Genomic DNA, 24417 nt, shown 5'->3' with positions numbered 1-24417 from the left:
AAGTAAAAAAGAATAAAAAATCTGGAAATCACAATGTATGATTTTTAAAATAATTTATTTGTATGTTACAGCTGCAAAAAAGTATTTGAACACTTGACGATCAGCAATAATTCTAGCCCCCAAAGACATGTTAGTCTGCCTCTAAACAGTCAACCTACAGTCCATTTATTATTCTATATTAGATCCATCTGTTTGAGCTCATTAGCTGCATGAAGACACCTGTTCACCCCACACAATCAGGAATTTGCCAACTATTAAAGTGTATGGAAGGTATTCAATACACCTTTTTGCTAATATTATGCAGTTTTTTTTATGCAGAATTCGAACTGAAATACGTTATGAAGGAAACATTTTGTGGTCAGATGAGACAAAAATAGAACTTTTTAGTCTTAAACCCAGTCATCGTGTTTGGAGGAGGAAGAATGAGGAATACTATCCCTACTATGAAGTATCGGTGTGGAAGCATCATGCTTTGGGGGTGTTTTGCACTGTATTAAGAAGAGGCCATGCATTGCGAGATTTTGGGGAACAACTTCCTTCCCTCAGTTGGAGGATTGAAGATTGGTCGTGCCTATGTCTTTCAACATGACAATGACCCGAAGCACACAGCCAGCAAAACCAAGGAGTGGCTTTGTAAGAAGCACATCTAGGTTCTGGACTGGTTCAGCCAGTCACCAGACCTAAACCAAATAGAACATTTTTGGTGGGAGTTCAAGCTATTTGTTTCTAAGTGACAGCCTAGAAACCTGGCTGATCAAGAGAAGATATGTGTGGAGGAATGGGCCAAAATACCTGGCGGACTGTGAAACATTTACATTGTTACATTTGTAACAAGGCTATTGTACTAAATATGAACAATGACTTTCATGGGTGTTCAAATACTTTTTGCAACAGGAACATACAAATAAATTGTTAAAAAAATCATACATTTTGATTTCCAGGTTTTTTTTAGTTTATGTTTCTCACCGTGGACATGCACCTAACATGAAAATTTCAGACCCATCCATGATTTCAAAGTGGGAGAACTTGCGAAATCACAGAGTGTTCAAATACTTATTTCCCTCACTATATATCTTATTCCCAGTCAGCTGTTCTCAGCTCATAAATGCGCAGCCATGAAATTAATGTATTAATAAATCACAAAATGACAAAACACGAGCTGTTTAAGTGAAGATGCACAAAGCCTGTTAAGTGGGAAGTTCGCACTGGGAGCTCTTATTAAAAGTGCATAATATGTGAAACACCATAATAAAGTTCCGCAAAAGAACAAAAAAAAAAACAAAAAGCTTTTGAACCATCATAACCTTTCCAATGGTTAGGATTGGTGAAATTAAATAATGCAAAATTATTTGACACTTCACTGTTATGTCAAGATACTAAACAACTAACTTTATTTTTCCCACGTTTATCACTTATCCTCACAAGGATCGCGGGAGTGCTCCAACGCATCCCAGCTAACTGAACCAGACACCCTGAACTGGTAAAACACAAAAATACTGTACAAATTGTATGAAAGATAAAAGGTTACAGAGTAACAACTATAAAAAAAAACCCTTGCAAAATAGCAGAACCATTAAACAAGAACTGCTAAGTAATGGAGGATTACTGTATCTGTATTCCTTGATGATATGTTGCAGGGACTCATTGGTCCAGGAGTGAGACTCATTTTTTCCATGACATGTGCCTCCTGGTACTCACATAGTTGCAAGTGTAAAATGATCCATGACACTGTATTGTGTTTTACCGAAATACTTTATTGTATTCGTAATTTTATATGTACCTTTTGCCAAGAAGCAAAGTGGAGAGTCTCACTTGCCGAAATTCTAGCCTGTTTCCTATCTTTGTGGTAATCTCATTCTTACTTGATAATTGCACCATGTTTTTGTCTTACGATTATGAAATAGAGTATATCTAATAATACAATCTAGTATATCGAATATGGATCCTCAACATGTCAAACCTCATCACAGTTTTTCCATTGCAGTGTGCCTGTTGATGTGCACTGTGCAATTGGTCGGTGTGTGTGTCCCACCTCTGGAACTCCCTCCCAAATAAAATCTGTAATGTTACTTCCCTGCTTGTGGGTAAACAAACAAACAAACAAACAAAAGTTCTCAAGCAACAGCTATTCACCAAAGCATACTTTGAGTAATAGGAATACACAGCTAATGTAGCGTAGCACAGCTGATGATGTCTCATGGCTCACCAATGTGCTAAGGCACAGGGGGTGGAAATAACTGCTTTTCAGTGGAAAATGGATGGATGGATTCTCTTAAATTGCTTCCTTTTTGAGTTTCAGTTCTCAATCTGACCACTCGATGTCAGTGTTATGTCGAAGAGCAGTTCCAGGCAAGAAACCATCTCTTCTCTCTTTGGTGGCTATGAACGCCTGTAGAGACTTGAGTGAAAAGGATAAAAACATGTCTTTTCCCCTCATAGAACGAACCACAAAAACACTACCCTGCTCTCTGGTCCCTTTTGTCTCCTTTCTCTCACAGTAGACCTTTTGACAATGACTTCACACATACTCCGAGGTGATAGATTTAGTGATTTCCAACAGCAACACGAGCAAACAAACCCTTTCATGTCATTTGACAAAAGCAGAGACATTTAGAAAACAAAATGGTGATTTTAGTCAACCTCTCTTCTGCCGTACTTTGAATCTGTGAAGTTGAAAGAAGGTTTCAGGTCAGTTCATTAAAACTAAAAAATAAGTAAGTCGATTCATCATGACCCGACATGGTGGGAATTGCTCCATATTTAAGATAATTCAGGGACTGGCTAATTAAAGGACTTTTCTATTGCTTGGATTAATGGCTCTCATGATTGTAAAATAGCAAGTTTAAGGGCTGATGCTAACTCGTAGGCTCGGCATTATGTTTTGCTAAATTCCTCTAAAACAATTAGCCAAAAGTGCATATAAGGAATGTCTCATTATTATTATTATCCATACATACATTTTCTGTCTTCCACAAACCTGATGATTTTCGTGATTACAACAGCAAGCAGTTATCGAATCTTTTCTAGAACAACAATTTTAATTTCTAGTTTAAGTCACTCTATGTGCACATTCATAACTCAAAATACTCTTTACTCAAATCATCATTCCTCACTAAAATTAATGTGAATTGATTGAAGCTGTTCCAGCCCTTCAATAGTAAAACAACAAAACAATGTATGTAAGGTATTTTGTAATAAAAACCTTTTTTAATTGTGATAGTGACAGTGATAATATAATAAAATAGAATGTAAAAAAATGTTTACCTGGTAACTGTTTTACAGTGTACAGCACCTCTTAGAGCTTTGCCACCGGAGGGAAGCATAATATACACGGTACATGGGATTATGAGCGAATACGAACAACTGCTTTGTAAACTGAGTCATTTTTGTTGCATTGTCTGTCGATGTGTGCTGGTGCACTGTTTGCATTCAAATATCTATTGGTGATAACTCCAAAACATCCATGTTAGGTTTGTCAGCCCTATGGCGTTTTGAATTGTGTGTTAGCAGTAAGCAAGAGAAGCTTTGCATAAGGTGAAAGTTATGTGCTTGATTTGAATACAAAATGTGTAATTTTATTTGTCTGTTTTTTAGCCATCCATCAATTTTCTAACCCGCTTGGTCCATTGAACAGGTCCATTGTCCAAGCTGCTTATTCTCACAAGGGTCGCAGGAGTGCTGGAGCCTATCCCAGCTGTCATCGGGCAGGAAGCGGGGTACACCCTGAACTGTTTAACAAACAACAGTTGCACTTAGTAAATAGCTTTAAGCCTCTTAAGCAAGTTATACTGATCTTGATACCACCATGTAGCAATTGTATTGCTCATATCTCAATTTTTTCTTCCCAAGTCAAAGCAAAAAAAAAAAAAATAAATAAATAAATTATAAAATAGCCCTCCATAACAATTTGGCTTCCTAACTCACAGGTCCCTGGAGATGGGGCTTGGGCGATCTATGTTCCTACCCTCACCTACGGTCATGAGGTGTGGGTCAAGACCAAAAGAACAAGATTGTGGATACAAGTGGCCGAATTGCGTTTCCTCTGCAGGGAATTCAGGCTATCCCTTAGATAGCTTGGTCATCCGGGAGGGGCTCAGAGTAGAGCCACTGCTCCTCCACCTGGAGAAAAGCCAGATGAGGTTGCTGGGGCATCTGATCTGGATGCCTCTCAAATGGCTCCCTGGTGAGGTGTTCTGGGCACGTTCCATTGGGAAAAGACCCCGGGGATGGCCCAGGACAAGATGAAGAGACTACGTCTCTTGGCTGGCCCAGGAATGCCTTGTGAGCTGGATGAAGTGGCTGGGGAGGGGGAAATCTGCGTGTCTCTATAAAGCTACTGACCCCGCGACCCCACCTTGGATAAGCAATAGAAAATTGATGGATGGATGGAATCACAGGTTTTGGTCGATTAATAAATATACCGCAATTTCCGGCCTATAAGGTGCAACTTTTTTCACACTCTCTCAACCCTGTGGTTTATGTGGCAATGAGGCTAATTTGTGCATATTTTCTAACGGCCACCTGGGCGCATTTGAGTGGAAAAGGTAAGAGTGAGACCGGTGGAATATATGTGCCAAGGAACTGCCTTTTCCTGTCAGGCCCTGTTAGCACTGTGCTACCGTGTTACTGCCATGTCTCAGTGATTTTCACTAGTATGTATTTTTTAACCATCCCTAGTAGCGCAGCGGCGCTAGTGTTAGCATAGCGGCGCTAGCGTTAAACTCTACGTTAAACTGTACCGTCTTTCTTTGTGGGCAATTGCGGCTTTTACACAGCTACGGCATATGTATGTACCAAATGGTATTTCCTTTACAGATGGGTGAAGCTTATTACCATGGGCGTTCTGTAGGCCGGGAATTATGGTACATTTTCCAAGGTTATCTATAATAAAAACCTGTGACCCGAAACAAGGTTTTGCCATCACTTTCAATTCAGCTCAGTGATGGTCAGTCGCTATCTCTCACTTGTGGCAGTACCCGGTGGCGTTTGCAAACATTACGAATGGCATTTGTGTGTCTACCTGGCCACCAGGAAGAGCACGCAGCTCACGGCCAAGTAGGCCAATAGCATGAAGAGCCACACGCCCGGAGAGAACGGGTCCAGGAAAGAGAAGTAGCCCGGCCGACGACCCTGAAAGAAACACACAGGACGGTGTTTATATCCACACGGTCAAATTTTGATCATCTTTAAATCACTTAATCTAACCTGACAAGGGCATTCAAAGCAGGAGGCTTGAACATTTAAACGTGCCCTCTCAAAAAGGTGACGAGGAGCACGTCAACAACATCATCTCCATACAGTCAATGAGATTAATTAGTGGCCAAAGTTCCACATTAAATTGCCAGGCTGAGTTTACTGTGAGTTAATCGACTTTTACAGCTGTCCGCAACAGTGTGGCAGTAAACAATGCTAGTTGGATGTGATAAGCATAGATTTCCCTGCTGTAAACTGATAGCATTACAATTATATGCTCTTGTTTGCACGGAAACATTTAGATCAACAGTCATAAAACTGGTCTCCCATGGATAGTAAATAGGGGGGAGTGGTGCGGAATATTGATATATCATGGCAAATAAGAGTTTCTATTCCCAAGGATTAAGATGCAAAAAAGATGAATTGACACAATTTATGTTAAGTGCTTAACAACACAATGTACAACAAGCATAAACGACTCAATTAATGGGAGGAAACAAAGGTAAAATATAAAAAACCATCAACAAGACAAAACAAAACATCAAGCATACCTGGCCCATACGATGATATCCAATAAAGCTGTTTAAAAAATACATTAAGCTCTGCATTTACAAAGACAACGATGCTCATCTGAAAAGTAACCAAAATGTTACAACCTTAACTTTAACCTGACCCATCAATCAGAATCAAAATCAGAATTATCTTTATTTACCATGTAGGTCAAAACACACAGGGAGTCTGTCTCCCTTTCTATTGGCCATGATTGTGTTGTGCAAGTTTACCAATATTGTGTCAACACCGCTGTGACAACTCAGGGTACCCTCTTTTTCTACCTGCCCCTCCAAATTGAACAATCTCTTATATTATAGCAATTTCTGTTGATATCGCTATCATGTTAAAGCCACAGAAAAACTCTAAACTAATTCCAGTATAATATAGTGTATTACACCAAATTACAGTAATTAATCAATTAGATATGTATGATTACACCATTTAAATGCTTTGAATAGACGCCTTGAATGCAGCAGCTTCTCCCGCCATGTTTTTCCCAGGTGTTCACTGATATATTGCTGGTTGCAGATCAGATTTGGGCACTTTGGTGGGGTGCACATGAGGAAAAGGTGGCCCGTTCTGACCAAGCAAATGCATCTGATAGATTATCCTGAGCGATTATCCTGTGATCTGGTCTGTGCAAATGGGTGTTTTCCGCTCCACGATCTGTTCAGAAAAGTGTCGAGGCTGACAATCTGGTCTGTCTTGGTCCATATATGTGCTTTGGAAAGTCGAGATTGCCGGTTGAGATGTTATTATGTGTGGTGTGTTGTGGTGATCATCTCGAGTACATCACACGCTATACTGTAAGAGCAGAACGCTCTTGCTGTGCAGGGGTTTTCTGTGTGGACTCCGCTGGAGCCTTAAACTAAATTTAAATTTCTGTGACCTACAGTTGACCAGGATCCCTGCTGGAAATAACGGGAGAAGATTAAGATCTTTGGGATTAAAGGCTAGCAGTGTAAAGCAGCTCCAGGCTGTTATCTATGGTTTGGATTGGTGACAACATTGGTGAGAACAATGCGGTTTAGTGCAGGTAGCAAAATAAGTCACCCTCTGTCCTGAAGTACACACAGAAAGAAGAAGTAAAAGCAAGTCTAGTAAAAGTTGAAAATACACTCAACTCCTTTAGGCGGAGGACGTCTTGAACTTGACACCAGCTTGTCAACTTGTCAAGTAAAAATGAATCTTTATGTGCGCAATAGCCAGTTTGATAACTTCGGACAACGGCAAAAAAACATTTACACACAAAATAGTTACCGTCTCACAAAAGTGCATCGGACAGAAAATAATACAGTGTACTTGGGAACACAACTTTGCTAGTGCTCTGAAGTGGCAATGGGAAAATGATAAATTAGCTACTGATAAAAGTTAAAAATCGTTTTGTGACCATTTCTCATCACTCAGAACACTTGCATCACAAATCTTTCTCTTGTGAAATGAATGGAAATGCCATTAATCTTTTCCAGCCTCTAACAACCTGACTGAAAATTTTGTAACGTTTTTAAGTGTAACAACCACCAGGAGGCAGTATAATAAAATCATGCAGACAAATGAACAAGTGCTTCACAACCACTTTGTCATTTTCTTAGAGAAAAAAGAATACATTCCCGAGTATTGTAATAATGTCTATCTACTGATCTTGTTGTATCATTTGAGGGAATAAATAATACATTCCTGAGTATTGTAATAATGTCTAGTGATGTTGCTGCATCAATTGAGTTCAAATGGATAATATGATGCTGTTTGTTAGCCTGTCTACTGCGTTCCACATACGCTATCAAGAGGGAAACTAAGGAAAAGTTAGGTAGATGTTTTAAAGGCAGATGGATCTTTTGATGTCAGCCCTCGTGGGGGAAGGTATTTCATCCATCCATCCATCCATCCATCCATCCATCCATCCATCCATCCATCCATCCATCCATCCATCCATCCATCCATCCATCCATCCATCCATCCATCCATCCATCCATCCACTATCTTAGCTGCTTATCCTCACAAGAGTCACGGGAATGCTGGAGCCTAACCCAATTATCTTTTTGGCGCACACCATGAACTGGTTGCCAGCCAATCGCAGGGCACATAGAAACAAACAACCATTTGCACACACAATCACACCTAAGAGCAATTTAGAGTCTCCAGTTAATTGACCCCTCCGTACAGGGCACTTAACCACGCCTCCTGAAGTTACGTCACCCCACGTGTGCAAACCTCAGACAGACAATTAGCAAAAATGGCGGCGCACGAAGAAAATACTAGAGCGAAATTTACCAGCTGATTTCTCACTCGCATTCTTAGCGAATAGTGAAATATCGTTGAAAAGCAGACAGCAGGGCTTCAGGTATTTCAGCGAGGGGTATTTCAATGGTATTTACATGCATATCGACGGAGAAACCATTGATATTAGCGCAAGATCTTTCCGGAGTCAGAGAAAGACCGAGAAGCCACATAATATAATATATTATAACCCAAAGACGAATTTGTCATTGACAGTTTCCTATTTTCGTGTTACCTATCACACTTGTGTGCAGAATCTGTATGTGTATCTGTATAGCCGTTTGTGAACCGCCGTATGAAGGAAAACAAGGCGAGGCTTGATTTACGAGTTGTTTCTCTCGTTTTCTTTGTGTAACGTCACGCGCTCCCCTCAATAATTATTCTTGAATTACTGCCGAACCTACGCAAGTCCCGACCGAGTACGACAATCACTACTTTATAGTGTCCTCAAACATCCTTCCTTCAGTCTTGGTGTCTCGGTGCACGTCGAAGGCTTTTAGGACTGCTAGTCCGGTTTAGCTTAGCTAATTAGCCGCGAACAATGGGACACGTTTGTGCAGTCAGATCATCGCAAAATATCGCTCAACACAGATCAAGTGTGACAATCATTCACACGTAGCTATATTATGCAAGCGAAGAACTGGTAATTCATTTATATAAGACATGTATTGAAAATCAAATATACGGCATACCTTTGTGCAAACAAACAAAGTCCAGTTTAGCTTCGCTAGGGAGCGCCGAACAGAGACACGTTTGTGCAGTCAGATCATCGCAAAATATCGCTCAACACAGATCAAGTGTGTCAATCATTCACACTTAGCTATGTTATGCAAGCAAAGAACTGCTAATTCATTTATATGAGACATGTATTGAAAATCAAATATAGGGCTTACCTTCGTGCAACCATATCTGTTCCGGTTGATTTTAGATGGATTCAGTTGATCATACGATCTTCCACAAAGCTTGATCCATCGAAGACATTTTTCGTACTCGGTCTTCTGTTCCGGTTGATTTTACATGGATTCAGTTGATCATGCCGTCTTCCACAAAGTTTGATCCATCGAAGACATTTTTCGTACTGGGTCTTCGGTTTTGGAAAGGGTACGAATTGAACTCCACCAACTAGCCTTTCAGGATACCTGTCGTCACTATTACAAAGTCTGTGACTACACCTCTTAACCATATCTATTGTTAAAGAACCCAAATACGCGATAAAATGCTAACAAAAGCTATACTGGACCATGCAACGTTGTCTGAGGGAACGGCGGATGCCAAAAAGGGGCGTGGTTTATCCAGATCTCTGGCCTCTGATTGGTCAGTGACGCGGATGACGCAATTTCTACGCAGGGGTCAATTAATGTTTTTGAGATGTGGGAGGAAACCGCATTGCCCAGAGATAACCCACACAGGCACAGGGAGAACATGAAAACTCCACACAGGCAGAGCCAGGATATGAATGCCAGTCGTCAGAACTGTGAGGCAGACGCTCTAGTCGCCCCACCGTTCTGCTGGTGGTATTTCACTCGAGCATCATTAAGGTGCGTCCCAACATGGTGTGAAATCTTGTACTGAGAAAAGCTGATGTGCTTGTACAGGTTTTGACGAGGGCAAGAACACATCACGAGAGAGAGAGAGAGAGAGAGAGAGAGAGAGAGAGAGAAAGACTTGGCGGGCAGTGTTAACTCAGGAATTCAAAACACATATCTGGAGTGTGAAATATGTTACCACTGGCCTCTAGCATTTGATTAGGAACTAGGAAGCACACTAATTCCTCACAACTCATGAATGCGTCAATGGATACTCATGAGTACTGTATGCTGACAATGGCACCATTACAAAGCAATAAATGTAGATAAAATGTGAAACTTTAAAACATTTTCCAGCTTTTTATTTCATATTACTCGAAAATAACTTGCTTGTCCTTTAACTGGGTGTTTTAGGCTATGAAAAAAACCTACAAAACTATAATTTTGTATATAAGGATTCAAAAGTACAGCTAGGTAATTTCAAATAAAGAGCAAAAAAAAAGTTATCAGAAAAATAAATAAAGTACAGAAAGTGAAGAAATCTACTTGACTACATTTGGACTTCATCACTTCCAACCACTGTTAGAAAGTACAAGACCACAGGGAATAATATTCTGTAGTCTTTTATTATCTATCACCAACAGCCACTGTCCTCCAAACAGAACCAATTACGAGTGAAGCAGTGCCACAGTAATGTATGCATTTATGTGTTTGCCACGTGCGTGTTTGTTTGTTTGTGCATGTGTGTCGAGTGGACATTCGGAACATGATTCACTTCCATGCAGATGGACGCCGCTGAGTGAGCAAGAAAGGGTCAACGGGACAGTTCAATTGTGGAGGTGATCACACGAGCAACTGTTCCGTTTCCATTGATGCAATCATTTATCTAGCTCTACAGATAACATGTCAGCAGCCCCCCCAAAAATTAGCCTGATGCTAAATTGTCAATGATTAAGTTTTTGGGGACCCAATGAATACCTGAATGCCTCCCTAATATGTTGCTTGGCCCCTAGCAAAATTAAATTTCCGGCACGCGGGTGGGATCATTTTGTTGAGGATTTGTCTTGATCAACAAGGCCCATTTAAAGCTTGAGACGAACATTCATTGATGCATTAGGCAGCCAGGGCAATAAAAAAAAAAAAAAAAAAAAAAAAGGTGATAATGTACAGTTTGCAGACATGATGGGAGTGTGACGCTCAATGATGATGAAAACCTGTTGCCGCTGCTCCGACTGGGTTAATAGCTCTTTGTGCTGACACGCCTCCTCCTCCTCTTCTTCTTCTTTGCTGGTAGAGACTGGCTGCGTACTGGAGAAGTGTTCTGGTAACCTCTTCTGGGTATTTTAAGTTCCCACTGAGGTGCCATTACAAAGATGAAGAGAGCTGCAGCGATCCCAACAGATGGTGGCCAAAAGATCCCAAATTGAGAATGAGAGCACATAGATAAATTTTTGTGTGTGTGGTGTTCCACTGCGGATCCTGGTGCCTTAATATAATTGTATAAAAAGACAACGTTACACTTTGGAGAGCTGCGGGTGAAATAACCCGCTAGAAAGTTGCAGCAGATACATTATTTTGCACATGGAACGGCATAAAAAGCCTCCACATTTCCATTTCCTCTCTTTCCAGTTTCTCTCACTTCTTCATGAAAAAGAACACTTGGAAAAGCCTGAATCTCTAAAAACATTTTTCCAGCTGTGGCACATAAACATTGTTGATAGTTGCATACTTATGGGTTTAGTTTTTTTCAGTGACCATACTTGTTACTGAAAACATTCATATCTCAAATCACAATTCTCCAATGAAATGAATATAATTGTGCTCCCCATGTAACACCAGCAACATTTTCATAACATTTTTAATGAACATAAAATAAGTCTAGGGTTGTATAAAAAAATACAGTAATATAATGTAAATAATCAAACCATTGAGTCTTCATGGTTTCATGCCCACTGATATTGTGTTCTTTCTGGTTCTGGGTGCTTTGGCAACCAGGGGTCAGTATAAAAGTTGAAGAATATTTTAGCAACTAGGTGACTCCGTAAGCTACAGAAATATGTTTTTCACAGAGGATAAAAAAATATATATAGTTGAGTATTGTGATATTGTCTGTCTACATTTGTTGCTGCACTGCGCTTAAATTTATTTTGCTGAAAGGGCTATAACTGTCATGGTTCTGCCGGTCCAGCCCTGGCTGTGCGGGTTCCCGCGCGACCGCGCTGATTGGGAAGCGCACACCTGTGCCTCATGCTGGCTGATTGGCCCCGGTGTATATAGGACCATGGGGACGACTGGTCCGACGCCAGATCATTGCAACTCATGCCCTGTTCCTGCACTACCGTATCTCTGATCGTGAACCTGTGTGTACCGACCTCCGCCTGTTCTCCAACCGACCCTGTAAGCCTGACTCCTTTGACACTCCTGCCTTCTCTGATCGATCTCCCGTGTACCGACTCCTACCTTCCCGCGGACCTGCTCTGTACACCCGACGTCCTGACTACCGCTGCTGCACCTGACTGTCTGCCTGATCCCCGACCTTGGAACAATAAATGTTTTTCCCAAATTACCTCTGCATCTCCCGTGTCTTGCATTTGGGTCCTCCCTCCGTATCGATGGGTCGTGACAGAACGATCTGGCCAAAACGGGACCCAGGAGGAAAGACCCGGCGTCGTGGCTATGGATCCGCTACCGAGCAAGGTCCATGTCGCTGTGGCAACGGACTCCCGGACAAGTCACGTGCACACCGCAGTAGCAACGGACCCGCTACCAAGCAAGGCTCATGTCGCTGTTGCAATGGATCCGCTCCCGAGACACGCCCACATCGCGGTTTCAACGGACTCGTTGCTGACTCATGCTTGCGCAGCATTAGCAACTGACCCGCTCCCAAGACACACCCATGTTGCAGTTTCAACTGACTCTCTGATTACTCCCCCCCATTCCTGCTTCGACAGCGACCGGCCCGCGGTCGCCCCACGCTCCTGCTTCGTCAGCAACCGGTCTGCAGTCGCCCCACACTCCTGCTTTGTTGGCGACCGGCCCGCGGCTGCATCTGGGGAGGCCTTCGTCCGGAGCAGTTGCATGCCTTGTTCTGGTTCCTGCGTCACCGTTGGGTTCATCCCTGGGGCCATCCACCTGAATCGCCCCGTGGGGATCCTGGTGCTTGGCATCCGGGTCGTCCCGCCGACCTGTTCAGCCGGACGCCTCGCGTTTGGTGGCCTGGACGGCCACCAGACAGACTGGGTTTGGGAGGGAGGTGGCCTCCCCCTTCCACCCGCCCCTGGATATGTTAATTTTTGTCTGTGTGTTTCTTTCGTTAGGGCACGTCTGGGAGCTGTGCCTTAGAGGGGGGTTTCTGTCGTGGTCCAGCCGGTCCAGCCCTGGCTGTGCGGGTTCCCGCGTGGCCGCGCTGATTGGGAGGCACACACCTGCACATCATGCTGGCTGATCGAGCCTGGTCTATATAGGGGACGACTGGTCCGGCGCCAGATCGTTCCAACTCATGCCCTGTTCCTGCACTCCCGTATCGCTGATCGTGAACCTTTGTGTACCGACCTCCGCCTGTTTCTCCGACTGACCCCGTAAGCCTGACTCCTTTGACAGTACTCCCTTCTCTGATCGATCTCCCGTGTACCGACTCCTTGCCTGCCCACGGACCTGCTCTCTAAGCCCGACGTCCTGACTACCGCTGCTGCACCTGACTGTCTTCCTGATCCCCGACCTTGGAACAATAAACGTTTTTCCCGAATTACCTCTGCGTCTCCCGTGTCCTCCATTTGGGTCCTCCGTCCGTATCGATGCGTCGTGACAATAACCACCATGTGATCAATTTTTCTTTCTCAATACCATTTTGCACCGCATGTTAGCATTGAGCTAGTGCACATTTTTGAGTTACTGTATATAGTTTGGTTTAATGTGCAACAAAAATCTTTTTGTCTTATGCTTAAACTTCAATTCAGAAAGCCAATAAACAGCTCAAAACTTTTCTGATGAATTGTGCTTGTTGTGAAATCACCACTTAGTGCTCATAACTATAATTTTTGCCCGCAATTCAAGAGAACACAATCAGTCGAGTGACAGCTCCTGTCCCAAAAAACTCGCCAGTACAGACATTAGTAAACTCACACATAGGAGTACAACTGTATGTCATTTTCCTGCATTCATGAAGTCAAGTTATCAAGCTATCTTGATTGTACTCTAATAATAAATCACCATTACCAACTAACAATGAGAGCGTGTTGAATAGTTTAGTAAAAAGCTGCAAAAGGCCTGTCATACAAAATATGTACAGTCCATCGATACCGCCACCTTTAACCAAGTGGAATTCAAGCAACGTTTTCAGGGGTAATATTTTAACAGGCAGTGCAGTAGACATTGTGAGCATATGTGCTTTAAAGTTCTGTGACTCCGAGTTCAAATGTATCTCACTTTCCTTTAGTAAGCTTCTTTCGGCTTGTCCCGTCAGGGGTCGCCACACCGTGACATCTCAGATCAACGCTCATATTTGTTTGCCGGAGTTTTTACGCCGGATGCCCTTCCTGATGTAACCCCTCTTGGGGAGTACAGGCTCCAGTGAGATATGAACTTGCGACCACTGGTTTACCAAACCAATGCTCTACCCACTGAGCTATGGGGCCCCAAATCACAAGTCACCCCGATGGGACCTTTCCCTTTTCCATTATGCTGCAATATGCTTTTTAATACTTTATTATTTATTTTATCAGTTGGAAAAGGGTGGCGTGGGAAAGAGAACCTGTGGGCGACCCAGAACACGCTGGAGAGACTATGTCCTTCGGCTGGCCTGGGAACGCCTCGGGATCCCTCCGGAAGAGCTGGAAGATGTGGCTGGGGAAAGGGAAACCTGGGTATCCCTGCTGAAGCTACTTCCCCCGCGACCCGACCCGGAAGAGCAGTAGAAAATGTATCGATGAGGTCAGGGTGTAACACAACTTGCACCCAAAGTTAGTTCCACCCTGAACTGGATGCAAGCCAATTGCAATGTTGTATGACACTTATCTCCATGTTCTGCAAGGTCAAAACAGTCCAACTTCTTTAATAATTTCCTGAGATGTGATTAATCACTCCCAGCAGTGAATGTGACTGCCTGTGATATGTGGCTGTAATTAAGGGTGAAGTGTCACTAAAAGGTTAGCGCACTTATTTATAACAACTTGTAGGCAAGTATTGAGTGTGTTTCAAACAGTCACAAGTGCTTTCCAGTACATGTTTGGCCTGCGCTGTTCTTGGGCGCTCACTGTATTTGTGGAGAATGTTTGTTTGTTTGCACATGACAGACAGGGAGACCGCAGCGCCATGTTTGTGTTTGTGTGTCGACGTTTCAGAGGTTGTCAGGAGCTTTTTTGTGCTGTGACTCAATGACAATGTGGGCTCACCCAGCCCAGTGTGTACGTTTCCGGGAGTTGAAGAAGACGTGTCTAATCTCGTAGTATAGTAATGCGTGATGCCATATATCGAAGAAAACACGTCGTTACTTCAACTACGGTTGAATAAATTAACACAGATGTTTAATCATATCTTCTAAATTCAGTTCAGCTTGGAATTAAACACTCATCTTCCATACACTTAAACATGTCCGAGAAGATGACAAACTTAAGTTAAATTTGCATGAAAATTGATCATTCTCTGTTGACCAATCAACAGACTGCTATTTGTCAAATTCCACCCATTAGTCTACATTGACATTCTGTCCCTGGCAGCCAAGGCAACCCCTTTTCAGCCCACTGCGGACAAAATGGGACGGTCGCGGGACAACGCCTAAGGGCAAACTGAGCAAACGTGACAGGCTGTGATTGCTGTGGTCCAAAGAGAATTGTTCAAATATTTACCATGAGAATGAAAGGTGCAGATGAGAAATGCAGTCAGTCGTAGTAAAAATGGGTGCAACTAAACTTGACAGTAAGTAACGGTGTATTAAAACCTGGAAGCGGTCCATAGTAGGACTATATTTCCCGCCATGTCACATTCACTGCCTAAAACTCTTCTAAAGCTAAACCATGTACAATCCCAATTCCAGTTGTAATCTGTTTTAATTTGTCCCTAATTGATTGGAATTGGGTATGGCAGCCTCATAGTTCAGTGGTTAGAGCATTGGTTTGGTAAACCAGGGGTTGTGAGTTTGTATCCCACTGTGGCCTCCACTCCCTGAGAGGGGTTGCGTCAGGAAGGGCATCCGGCGTAAAAAGTGTGCCATACAAATATGTGGGTTCATATGAGATGTCACGCTGTGGCGACCCCTAATGGGACAAACAGAAAGAAACTTACTTACTGATTGGAATTGGGTGTGCATTTAATTTAACATCAATGCCAGGCATCTATATTTCATCTGTGAAAATGTGAGAGACCCCATCAGAACCTAGAAGGGAACTTCTCGGCTTCCGTGGCAAACAATGGGCTGTACCATTGTTTGACTTTGAGCCTCTAGGACTGACCAGCCCCGTCCCACCATGGCAGATTTTACGCTGGCCAGGGGGAACAAGGGACTCTAAGGGGTTCTGTGGGCTCCAATAAAATTGCGTAAATGTGGCTGGTATATATATACACAATCATAATTTTTGTGCTCGCTCTTAGCCGCATTGGGATGGAAACTGCAAAAATGATGCCACATTGAACATTTTGGTGTAAATAAGAAGCACAAAAAAACAAGAAAGAAGCTGTGCTGATTTTTCAGGTGTTTACTGTGGTAAGGAGACAAATTCAAGTCGAGAGGGCCGGTGCAGCCAAGTGGAGATTATATAATATTATTCTCCACTAATATTGCAAACAGTAGTGCTCAGACAGCTACAGCCTTTTATTTTTTAAACGACCAGGAGTGGTTTATATAGCACATAGCTGTACAGTATCGCTTTTAACCCTGTTGAGCAAGTATAAGAAACAATACCCCGGAATGGTACTTGTTAAATTGGAAAGTGATACAGGAGGGTGAGTTCACATATTCGCTTTCAGTTCAAAGAAAGTGTTGTGTATTAGTCCAAAAGACAAAACCACTGGGAAATCGCAAAATCGGATCAGGTACACTACATACAGTTGTTTGAACCTCCCCGTGCAACATCCCTCCGAATGTGTGTGCTGAAGTCAGCTATCCAAGAAAGTACCATTACAAGTGCAGGAAACATGTGTGACTCTGCTCACAGCAGTATTACTTTGAGTTAATATTATTGTGATGTTTACTGTAACTCTTTTGCTTTGTCCACAAGCATTGAAAACCATGAAGTTTGAACACAGCCGCAGTTTTTTGCCATCACAACTTTTAACAATGGAAATGAAAGCAAATGCATCCCAAACTGAAATAAACCAAATTGGTCTATTTGGAGGGTTGAGTTTAATGGCACCTTCCCTATTTATCTTTGATGGTAGAAAGGGGATTACTTGACCGGGGCTATCTTCTTAAAATAATGGCTGACAAGGCAAATCATGGGATGCAAGAGAATATCAAAAATATGATCATTTTTGTGAGCTCTTCTCTCTCTCGCTCTCTCTCTTTTTTGCAGCTATTCTCAACAAACATATCAAGACATTGAGGGGAAATAAAATTGCTCCAATTAAGAACCAGAAGAAGCCCTTCTCTTGACATTTGATGGTCTTCTTTTCTCTCTCATGCGTCTGAAGGAGCTGCTGAGGTTATCCAGTCAAGTCACCTATTCATCCTGCCTCTTTGTATGCACACCACCATGTTTGCCCCTGGAGACTGCCTGCATGAATACTGACTCATTGAAGGACACTTCCCATTGTCATTTCAACTCTTGTTCTCGGCTTGCTTCTCCGCTCTCATCTCTCCATCCCCTCCCTCGGCATATTCCTTACTCATTTACTTCCTCTTCGCGATCTTCTGCATTCCGCCCTTCTCTATGCTGTCAACCATGTCTGCGGGGGCAATCCAAAGATGGAGCATTTGATTCAGTGGAGGTAAGGTCACGTACAATATAATCGCACTGCCTCTTGAACTCTGGTGTACATATCCAACACAACAGCGCACAGGTTTGGCATTTTTTTCGCGTGAACAGGCATTTTTATGAGAAAGAAGAAACAGGTTTATTTTAGCCCTCCAACAACTGACAGGAATTTCCCTCCTGCTAAAAGTTGGCGCAATACAACCAAAATATTCAAAATACCTGGAATATGCAGATGTAGAAGTCACGTTAATTAATTAATTAATTAATTTATTTATTTTACTGGATTCTATTAGGGGTATCTGTTGCTAACATATAGTGCATGTGAATCTTACACAATCACAGCATTATTGTATTGTTATTAAGACTCTATAAAGTATGCCACATTCTGGCTTCAGGTCCATTGCTGAAACCAACACAGCACATTTTCAACCCTAATGAGCCTCTCTCTGTTTAATTATGCAACAGATCAACTACTAGTGACGACTTTGACAAAAAAATCCCCGCTTCAAGGAAATTATTGTTTAGACTTCTCTCTAAAACTCGTTTATATCACTTGGGTTTGTAGCACAGATGACAAAGGTGACAGAAGTGAACGTTTCTATGAGAGCAGGCAGTCAATAGCTCAAGGTTGCATTGCCTAACTGTGACAACAGACTGAGACCAGCAGCGCCACACACATGAACTGCTCATTTCTGCACAAACATTTGATTTTTCTTTATAATTTATGTCCGTTATAGGAAAATGTCTGTACTGTAGTGGAAATTTCAAGGTTGAACTGTTTCAGGGTGTTAGTCCTGAAATCCATTCATCCAAACATTTTCTGAGCCACTTATCCTCACAAGGGCCGTGGGAGTGCTGGAGCCTTTCCCAACTATCTTTAGGCAGGAGCCAGGGTACACCCTGAACTGGTTGCCACCCAAGTGCCACTCACAATCACATCTAGCGGGAATTTAGAGTCTCCGATTAATTAGTCCTGTAATTATCCATTCAAAATATTTTTTCCCAAATGTGACCCTCCATCAAGAAATTGATCGAAAGTTGCACAGCCGTGTCTTAAGGTTTAGTAACAGTTTCCGAAACTGAATTACAAATGCTTTACAATGTTGTATAGATTGTGGTAATTGGGCACCATTTGGTGAAGATATGTGTATTTAAATGTCGGAAGTGGGATTACAGTGTTACTGTAGCTAAAAGGATGTATTCTTTACAATACGAGTATTATGGCCTTGTTGGTTCATATTTGTAATGCTCTATATTTGAATTAAATCTGCAGTTGCAGATAACCCCAAGCTTTCTCTTGACACCATTCTGGTTTGGTTTTCCATTCTTTTTCCACATGAAAACAACTGATGAGCATGGTTGATTTCTCTTGTAGTTTTCACTATAGGCTCTCAATAAAAGCATTTTTTTTTTCAACATTAATGTCATTAATGTAATAAATTCACATCAATTTCAGCTGGGAAGTGATCTTTACTTATTTTTCTGGTGTTAAATCAATCTTTTTGATATAGACAGTACTTTATGGGCTCTAGCTCCAAACTCATACGTGAGATTTCCGAGACTTTCGGTGCTAAAAGGTCAAATTTTATATTCAGGAATGCAAATAGAAATTTGCTGCAGGCTCAGACTGTTGCCATCATTACCTTTACAGTAAATACAGGATAGGGAGTTAGCCCTGACACAATTCCTGGAAAACATTGAGATATTGATGCCCCCCCTCCCCTAAATGTTTATAAATATCCAATTTACTAGTCTAAACTGTAACTATATTACTTGATGTTCCCAACACAGACACGTTTGGCAAAGAGGAACCACGAACAAACGAGAAACTCAACTCTTCCATAGCCTACAAAGGTCTTAAACAAACAAGATGGGTAATGTCAACATACTCTTTGACACCAATATTATTAACGTGGGCTTTCTCGCTAACTTGTGGCATCATATTTCTTTTACATATTTTTTGATGGTTATATAGTTCATGACTTTGGTTTGAACTACGGATGGGCCTTATGAACTGATAAAAATTCTGTATAGTGTTTGAAATTATTTAAATGTATCCTAAATCAAAACTTGAAAATGAAGTGCATTACTTGGTAGCAATTAAAAGACGTTCAGCTTTAAGTGGCTTGGTGTTTAACAAATGAGATGATGAACATGCAGGCTTTTCCTAGCCAGAACATTCACAAAGATTTCTTTTCCCAACACTGCATCCATTTTCACAGGCGGCATGGAAAATATGAGTGTGAATATTTGCATGTCAGCAGCGAGTAGCTTTTGTTTATTGCATGAATATAGCAAGTAAGCTATTATACTGCAACTCTTATCTTTCTCATCATCACGACCTTGATTTGGCTGTGTGTCACATACAGAAGTGCGTCAAAATGCTCCTTTTGATTTGGAAGGTCTGGACCACCGAGTAAAAAGCTTGTTCTCGGCACTTTTCACAAACATGACTCACTCCACATTACTCCTGAACATTAACATGACCTATTAAATTGTCATACATTTTCTACATGAACAAGTCAAGATGTTACTTTACTTACAAGGCTTTTTTGCCAAATATATAATGAGCTCTGCTGTCTGATTGTTCGTGTGTGCACCTTGACTCACGATGCAATCAAGAGTAGCTCGGAAATGCATTTAATGACATGCTAAAAATGAATTTCATAGTTTTAAGTGCTTTAAAATTGTATTTGTTTGTATGACTAAGGGGGAGTGGGGGACATATTCAGCCGTGCCTTGTTTCCCTGCGCTGTTACGTCCACCTCTGATTCTGGTGAAACATGTGTAGCTTTTATATCTGCTATACGGTCTCCTCCAAAAGCATTTGAACGGCAAGGTCAATTCCTTTGTATTAGTTGTATCGTGAAGACATCGAGAGTTGAGATCAAAAGATGAATATGAGACAAAATTTAGAATTCCAGTTTTCATTTCGGGACCACGGTGGTTTAACTGGTACAGCGTTGGCCTCACAGTTCTGAGGTCCCGGGTTCAATCCCGGACCCGCCTGTGTGGAGTTTGCATGTTCTCCCCGTGCCTATGTGGGTTTCCTCCGGGCACTCCAGTTTCACCTCACATTCCAAAAACATGCAACATCAATTGGACGCCCTGAATTGCCCCTAGGTGTCATTGTGAGTGCAGCTGTTTGTCTCTATGTGCCCTATGGTTGGCTGGCAACCAGTTCAGGGTGTACCCTGCCTCCTGCCCGTTGACAGCTGGGATAGGCTCCAGCACTCACCACAACCCTTGTGAGGATAAGCAGTGAAGAAAATGGATGGATGGACTTCAAGATGCGTTCAACAACTCAGGATAGAGCTCCTTTTGTTTGAAGTCACCCATTTTTCAAGTGAGCCTCTGCTCACTATTATTACTATTATTGGAACACACATTATTAAATTATCTTGTGAATAACGATAACAAGTGAATACTACTACTACTAATAGGTGAATACCTTTTAATATTTAGTGCCATAACCTTTACTTGCAACAACTGCACCAGGCCTGGAACCCAGTAACTGTTGCACTTGCCCCTTATGCAGCTTCTTACAGTTCTTGTTTATATCTGGGAGTTTGTCCCTTCAGTCTCGTCTTCAGGAGGTAAAATGCAAACTCTATCTGGTGAAGGTCCAGTGATTGACTTACAATACTTCTAAATCCCAAGGGACTTTAAATATTATACCTTTGTGTATTTTTCCACGTGAAAATCAAACTGTGCATTGTATAATCACAAGGGACTTTACGTATTCTACTCTATTTTGATTGGTTGTGTAGGAGTAAATAGCAATTAATATTATGAGTGTTACATATTTCACATATGAGAGACGTGCAGAAAAAGACAGAAAATGGCTAATTATATCATGTAAATGCAGCAGATACCCAATCTTATTTCACAATCCTTTATCTGACTGAAACTTACATGAAAATCTTGAAAGAAGCCACAAAACTCCATTGAAGAAATCCGTTTTTGTCACATCAGTAGTGGATAAGAACTGAACAAGTGCAGTAAAGAAAGGCTTCAACTGTGTCAGATATGAGAAATGCCAGGAGGAAAATCAAGAAACTGTGATGAAATTAAACCATGCAACAAAGAACCAACACCTTTCCCTTTTATTTTGAAACTCTCCACTCACCGGGTGGCTCTTTTGATACTAAATTGTCTTGTCCATTTGTCTTGTAATGACCACTTACCGGAGAATAGTGCATCAACTGGGTCACGTCTGTGCCAATCCAAGCGGAGGATGTTTCTGTATTTGTGTGAACCCTGTGGGATGTCAGCCCCTTGTCGCTTTCTGCCACCAGCTGGTTCCCTGCCCCCTACTTCATAAGTGCCACGCTACTCGGCAGCCCTTTACAACTACACCTGCTGAGGACATCGATTGATTCCCCCCACCTACTCAGTTGAGTGCTTTGCTGCTCCAACTCTTAGTACCGTGCTCTGCCCATGGGGAGGTACAAAAGAGGGGAGGTTTACAAAAATGGGAGACAGGACAGTAATGGGGAGTGAGAATAAATGCTCCGGAAGGATGATAAAAGACAGTTTAGGCTGCCATTGGTGCTATGCTAAGCATTACTTGGGTCACCTTGAGGGTAAGCAGAGGGCGGCCCTGATTAATGAGCCTCTGATTCTGCAAACATTGGCTTGCATCCTGGTGTACTCCTGTTGTTTCAAGGTGTCTTGCTTGGGTTTGCCGAGGTTAAGGAGGGCAGAGTTTAGAGGCAAGACATTAGCCCTGTTTTCACCATGCTGGAAAATTTGTACAAAATACCTTATGGCTGCTTTGCCAAACAGTGCACAGGGATACATAACATCTTCCATCAGGGCATCAGTACCTTTGTAAGTAGACATATTGTGGTCTGTTGTCTGGTCAACAACAACAACAAAAAATCACAATAGAGATACAATAAGCCTCAAGAACCATTTAGTTCTCTGAAGTACAATGACCAACAAGTGTTAGGAACCATTCAGATAAATGCGTCTCTGTTGTTCCCGACTATTCTGCAGGCTAACAATTACACTAATGTCCTTCAATCGACTGGACTGTATGAGAAATAACTCACCAGGTGGACGCGGTACATGATGCTGATGCCGAGGGTCATGAAGGGTTTGGAGAAGTCAATGACCTTTTCACGCTCTGCCGTGATGGTGAGGCCGGCGACTGCCAAGTCAGCTTTCTGAAGCAGAGACAGTTAATAGTTCCACGTCATTACCAAAGCCATCCATCCATCCATCCATCCATCCTCCATCCATCCATCCATCCATCCATCCATCCATCCATCCATCCATCCATCCATCGTTTTCTGAGCTGCTTATCCTCACAAGGGTCACAGGGCAGCTGGAGCCTACCCCAACTATCTACACTCTCTACAACCTGACCTGGTTGCCAGCAAATCGCAGGGCTCATATAAACAAGCAACCATTCGCATTCACATTCACACCCACGGGCAATTTAGTCTTCAATTAACCTGCCATCCCTGTTTTTGGGATGTGGGAGGAAACTGGAGTGCAAATATGTTTTTTTGTTGTGAAAGATCTGAGGATGTCTATTGTTGCAGCGCTAAATACATAATATATTGAGAGGGAGCAAGAGCAATGGATAACACAACATAAACGATAAATTAACAGCTGCAATAAAAACCTGTAATATGGGGGGACCCCAAAGTAAGGAATGTGATAGAGAGGAGGAATATTGTATCTGTATTCCGTGATGATTAGTTGCAAGGACTCATTGAGGGCTGGGGTGCATTGTTTCCATGACATCCAGGACCCAAATAGTCCCAAGTGTAAAATGATTTATGCATGTTTAACAAACCACACCAGACCACAAAGAAAGGGAACAACGACTGAGTACAGTACATGAAGCAGTCTTGTACTATCTGTTAATCATGTTATTGGTGTTGAGACAAACAACATCCACAGGGTGTTCAAAGTTTTAGAACACCCTATAATCTTTGTTGGAGTTTCCAAGTTCTCCCTGAGCCTGCGTAGGTTTTCTCCAAGCACTCCGTTTTTTCCCCACATCCCAAAAACATGCATGGTAGGTTAGTTGAAGACTCTAAATCGCTCGTTGGTGTGAATATGAACGGTTGTTTGTTTATATGTCCTCTGCAATTGGCTGGCAAACAGTTCAGGGTGTACAGTGCCTACAGCCTGATGAGTGCTGGGATGGGCTCCAGCACTCCCATGACCCTCGTGAGGATAAGTGTCTCAGAAAATGGATGAATGGATGTAATTTTTCTTGATGTTAACATGTAGGAATTTGTACAGGCAGCGTTTGACAGAGTCAGTATGGACGTGTTCACTTTTGTGCTTATCTAACTTGATTAAAAATTGCTGTTTTCATTATGTAACCCTTGTTTTGCGCTCTCGAAACAAGATAATCAAATATATGCAACCTTGGACTGAAAACCCACGTGACTTTCCAAAAGTTTGGAACAGACATTCATATAGAAGTTCAAATAAGCAGTAGAAGCAGCGGTTGGTAAAACACAGAAACAAAATGACCAACAAGAAAACAAGGCAGTAAAATGTAACTGCGAGGAAGCCTTCATCTCCTTGAGGGACACAAAGTGGAAGCTGCAGCACTTTGGTCGCTGCGGGAGAATCAACAGGATTGTGAAGAATGTGAGAGCGACTGAATAGGAAGTGGGAGTTGGAGGGGGGGGGGGGTTGTCAAACACCGCATAGCAGCAGATGCCGCTGCATATCCAGAACCTGTTGTTTGTGAGATTTGTTACATAATTAATCGACCCTTCACATCACATTTAAAAGAGTGGCCTTTGAACCCTCACCTGCTACCTAGCTGTTGGCTCAAATAGTGCACTTAACAAACAATTTCATCTTCTTCTTCTTCTTTTCCTTTCGGCTTGTCCCGTTAGGGGTCGCCACAGCGTGTCATCTTTTGCTATCTTAGCCTATCATCTGCATTTTTCTCTCAAAACCCAACTACTCTCATGTCTTCCCTC

General features: G+C 42.2%; 1 protein-coding gene across 6 annotated transcripts in view; it reads right to left on the bottom strand.

Moving 5' to 3' along the window:
- Positions 1-24417, bottom strand: part of grik4 (glutamate receptor, ionotropic, kainate 4) — a 255732-nt gene that overhangs the window by 14125 nt on the left and 217190 nt on the right. For all 6 annotated transcript variants that reach the window (XM_061827586.1, XM_061827585.1, XM_061827587.1 and 3 more), the window contains 2 exons: positions 22513-22626; positions 5021-5130 (listed from right to left, as the gene is read on the bottom strand). In XM_061827586.1, the coding sequence (XP_061683570.1) occupies positions 5021-5130; positions 22513-22626 (224 nt within the window). The remainder of the gene's footprint in view (positions 1-5020; positions 5131-22512; positions 22627-24417) is intronic.

The sequence above is a fragment of the Syngnathoides biaculeatus genome, chromosome 8 (assembly GCF_019802595.1).
Source record: "Syngnathoides biaculeatus isolate LvHL_M chromosome 8, ASM1980259v1, whole genome shotgun sequence".
NCBI classification, from domain to species: domain Eukaryota; kingdom Metazoa; phylum Chordata; class Actinopteri; order Syngnathiformes; family Syngnathidae; genus Syngnathoides; species Syngnathoides biaculeatus.
The sequence above is the reverse complement of the archived record's forward strand: the minus strand, read 5'-3'. Positions and strand labels throughout refer to the sequence as shown.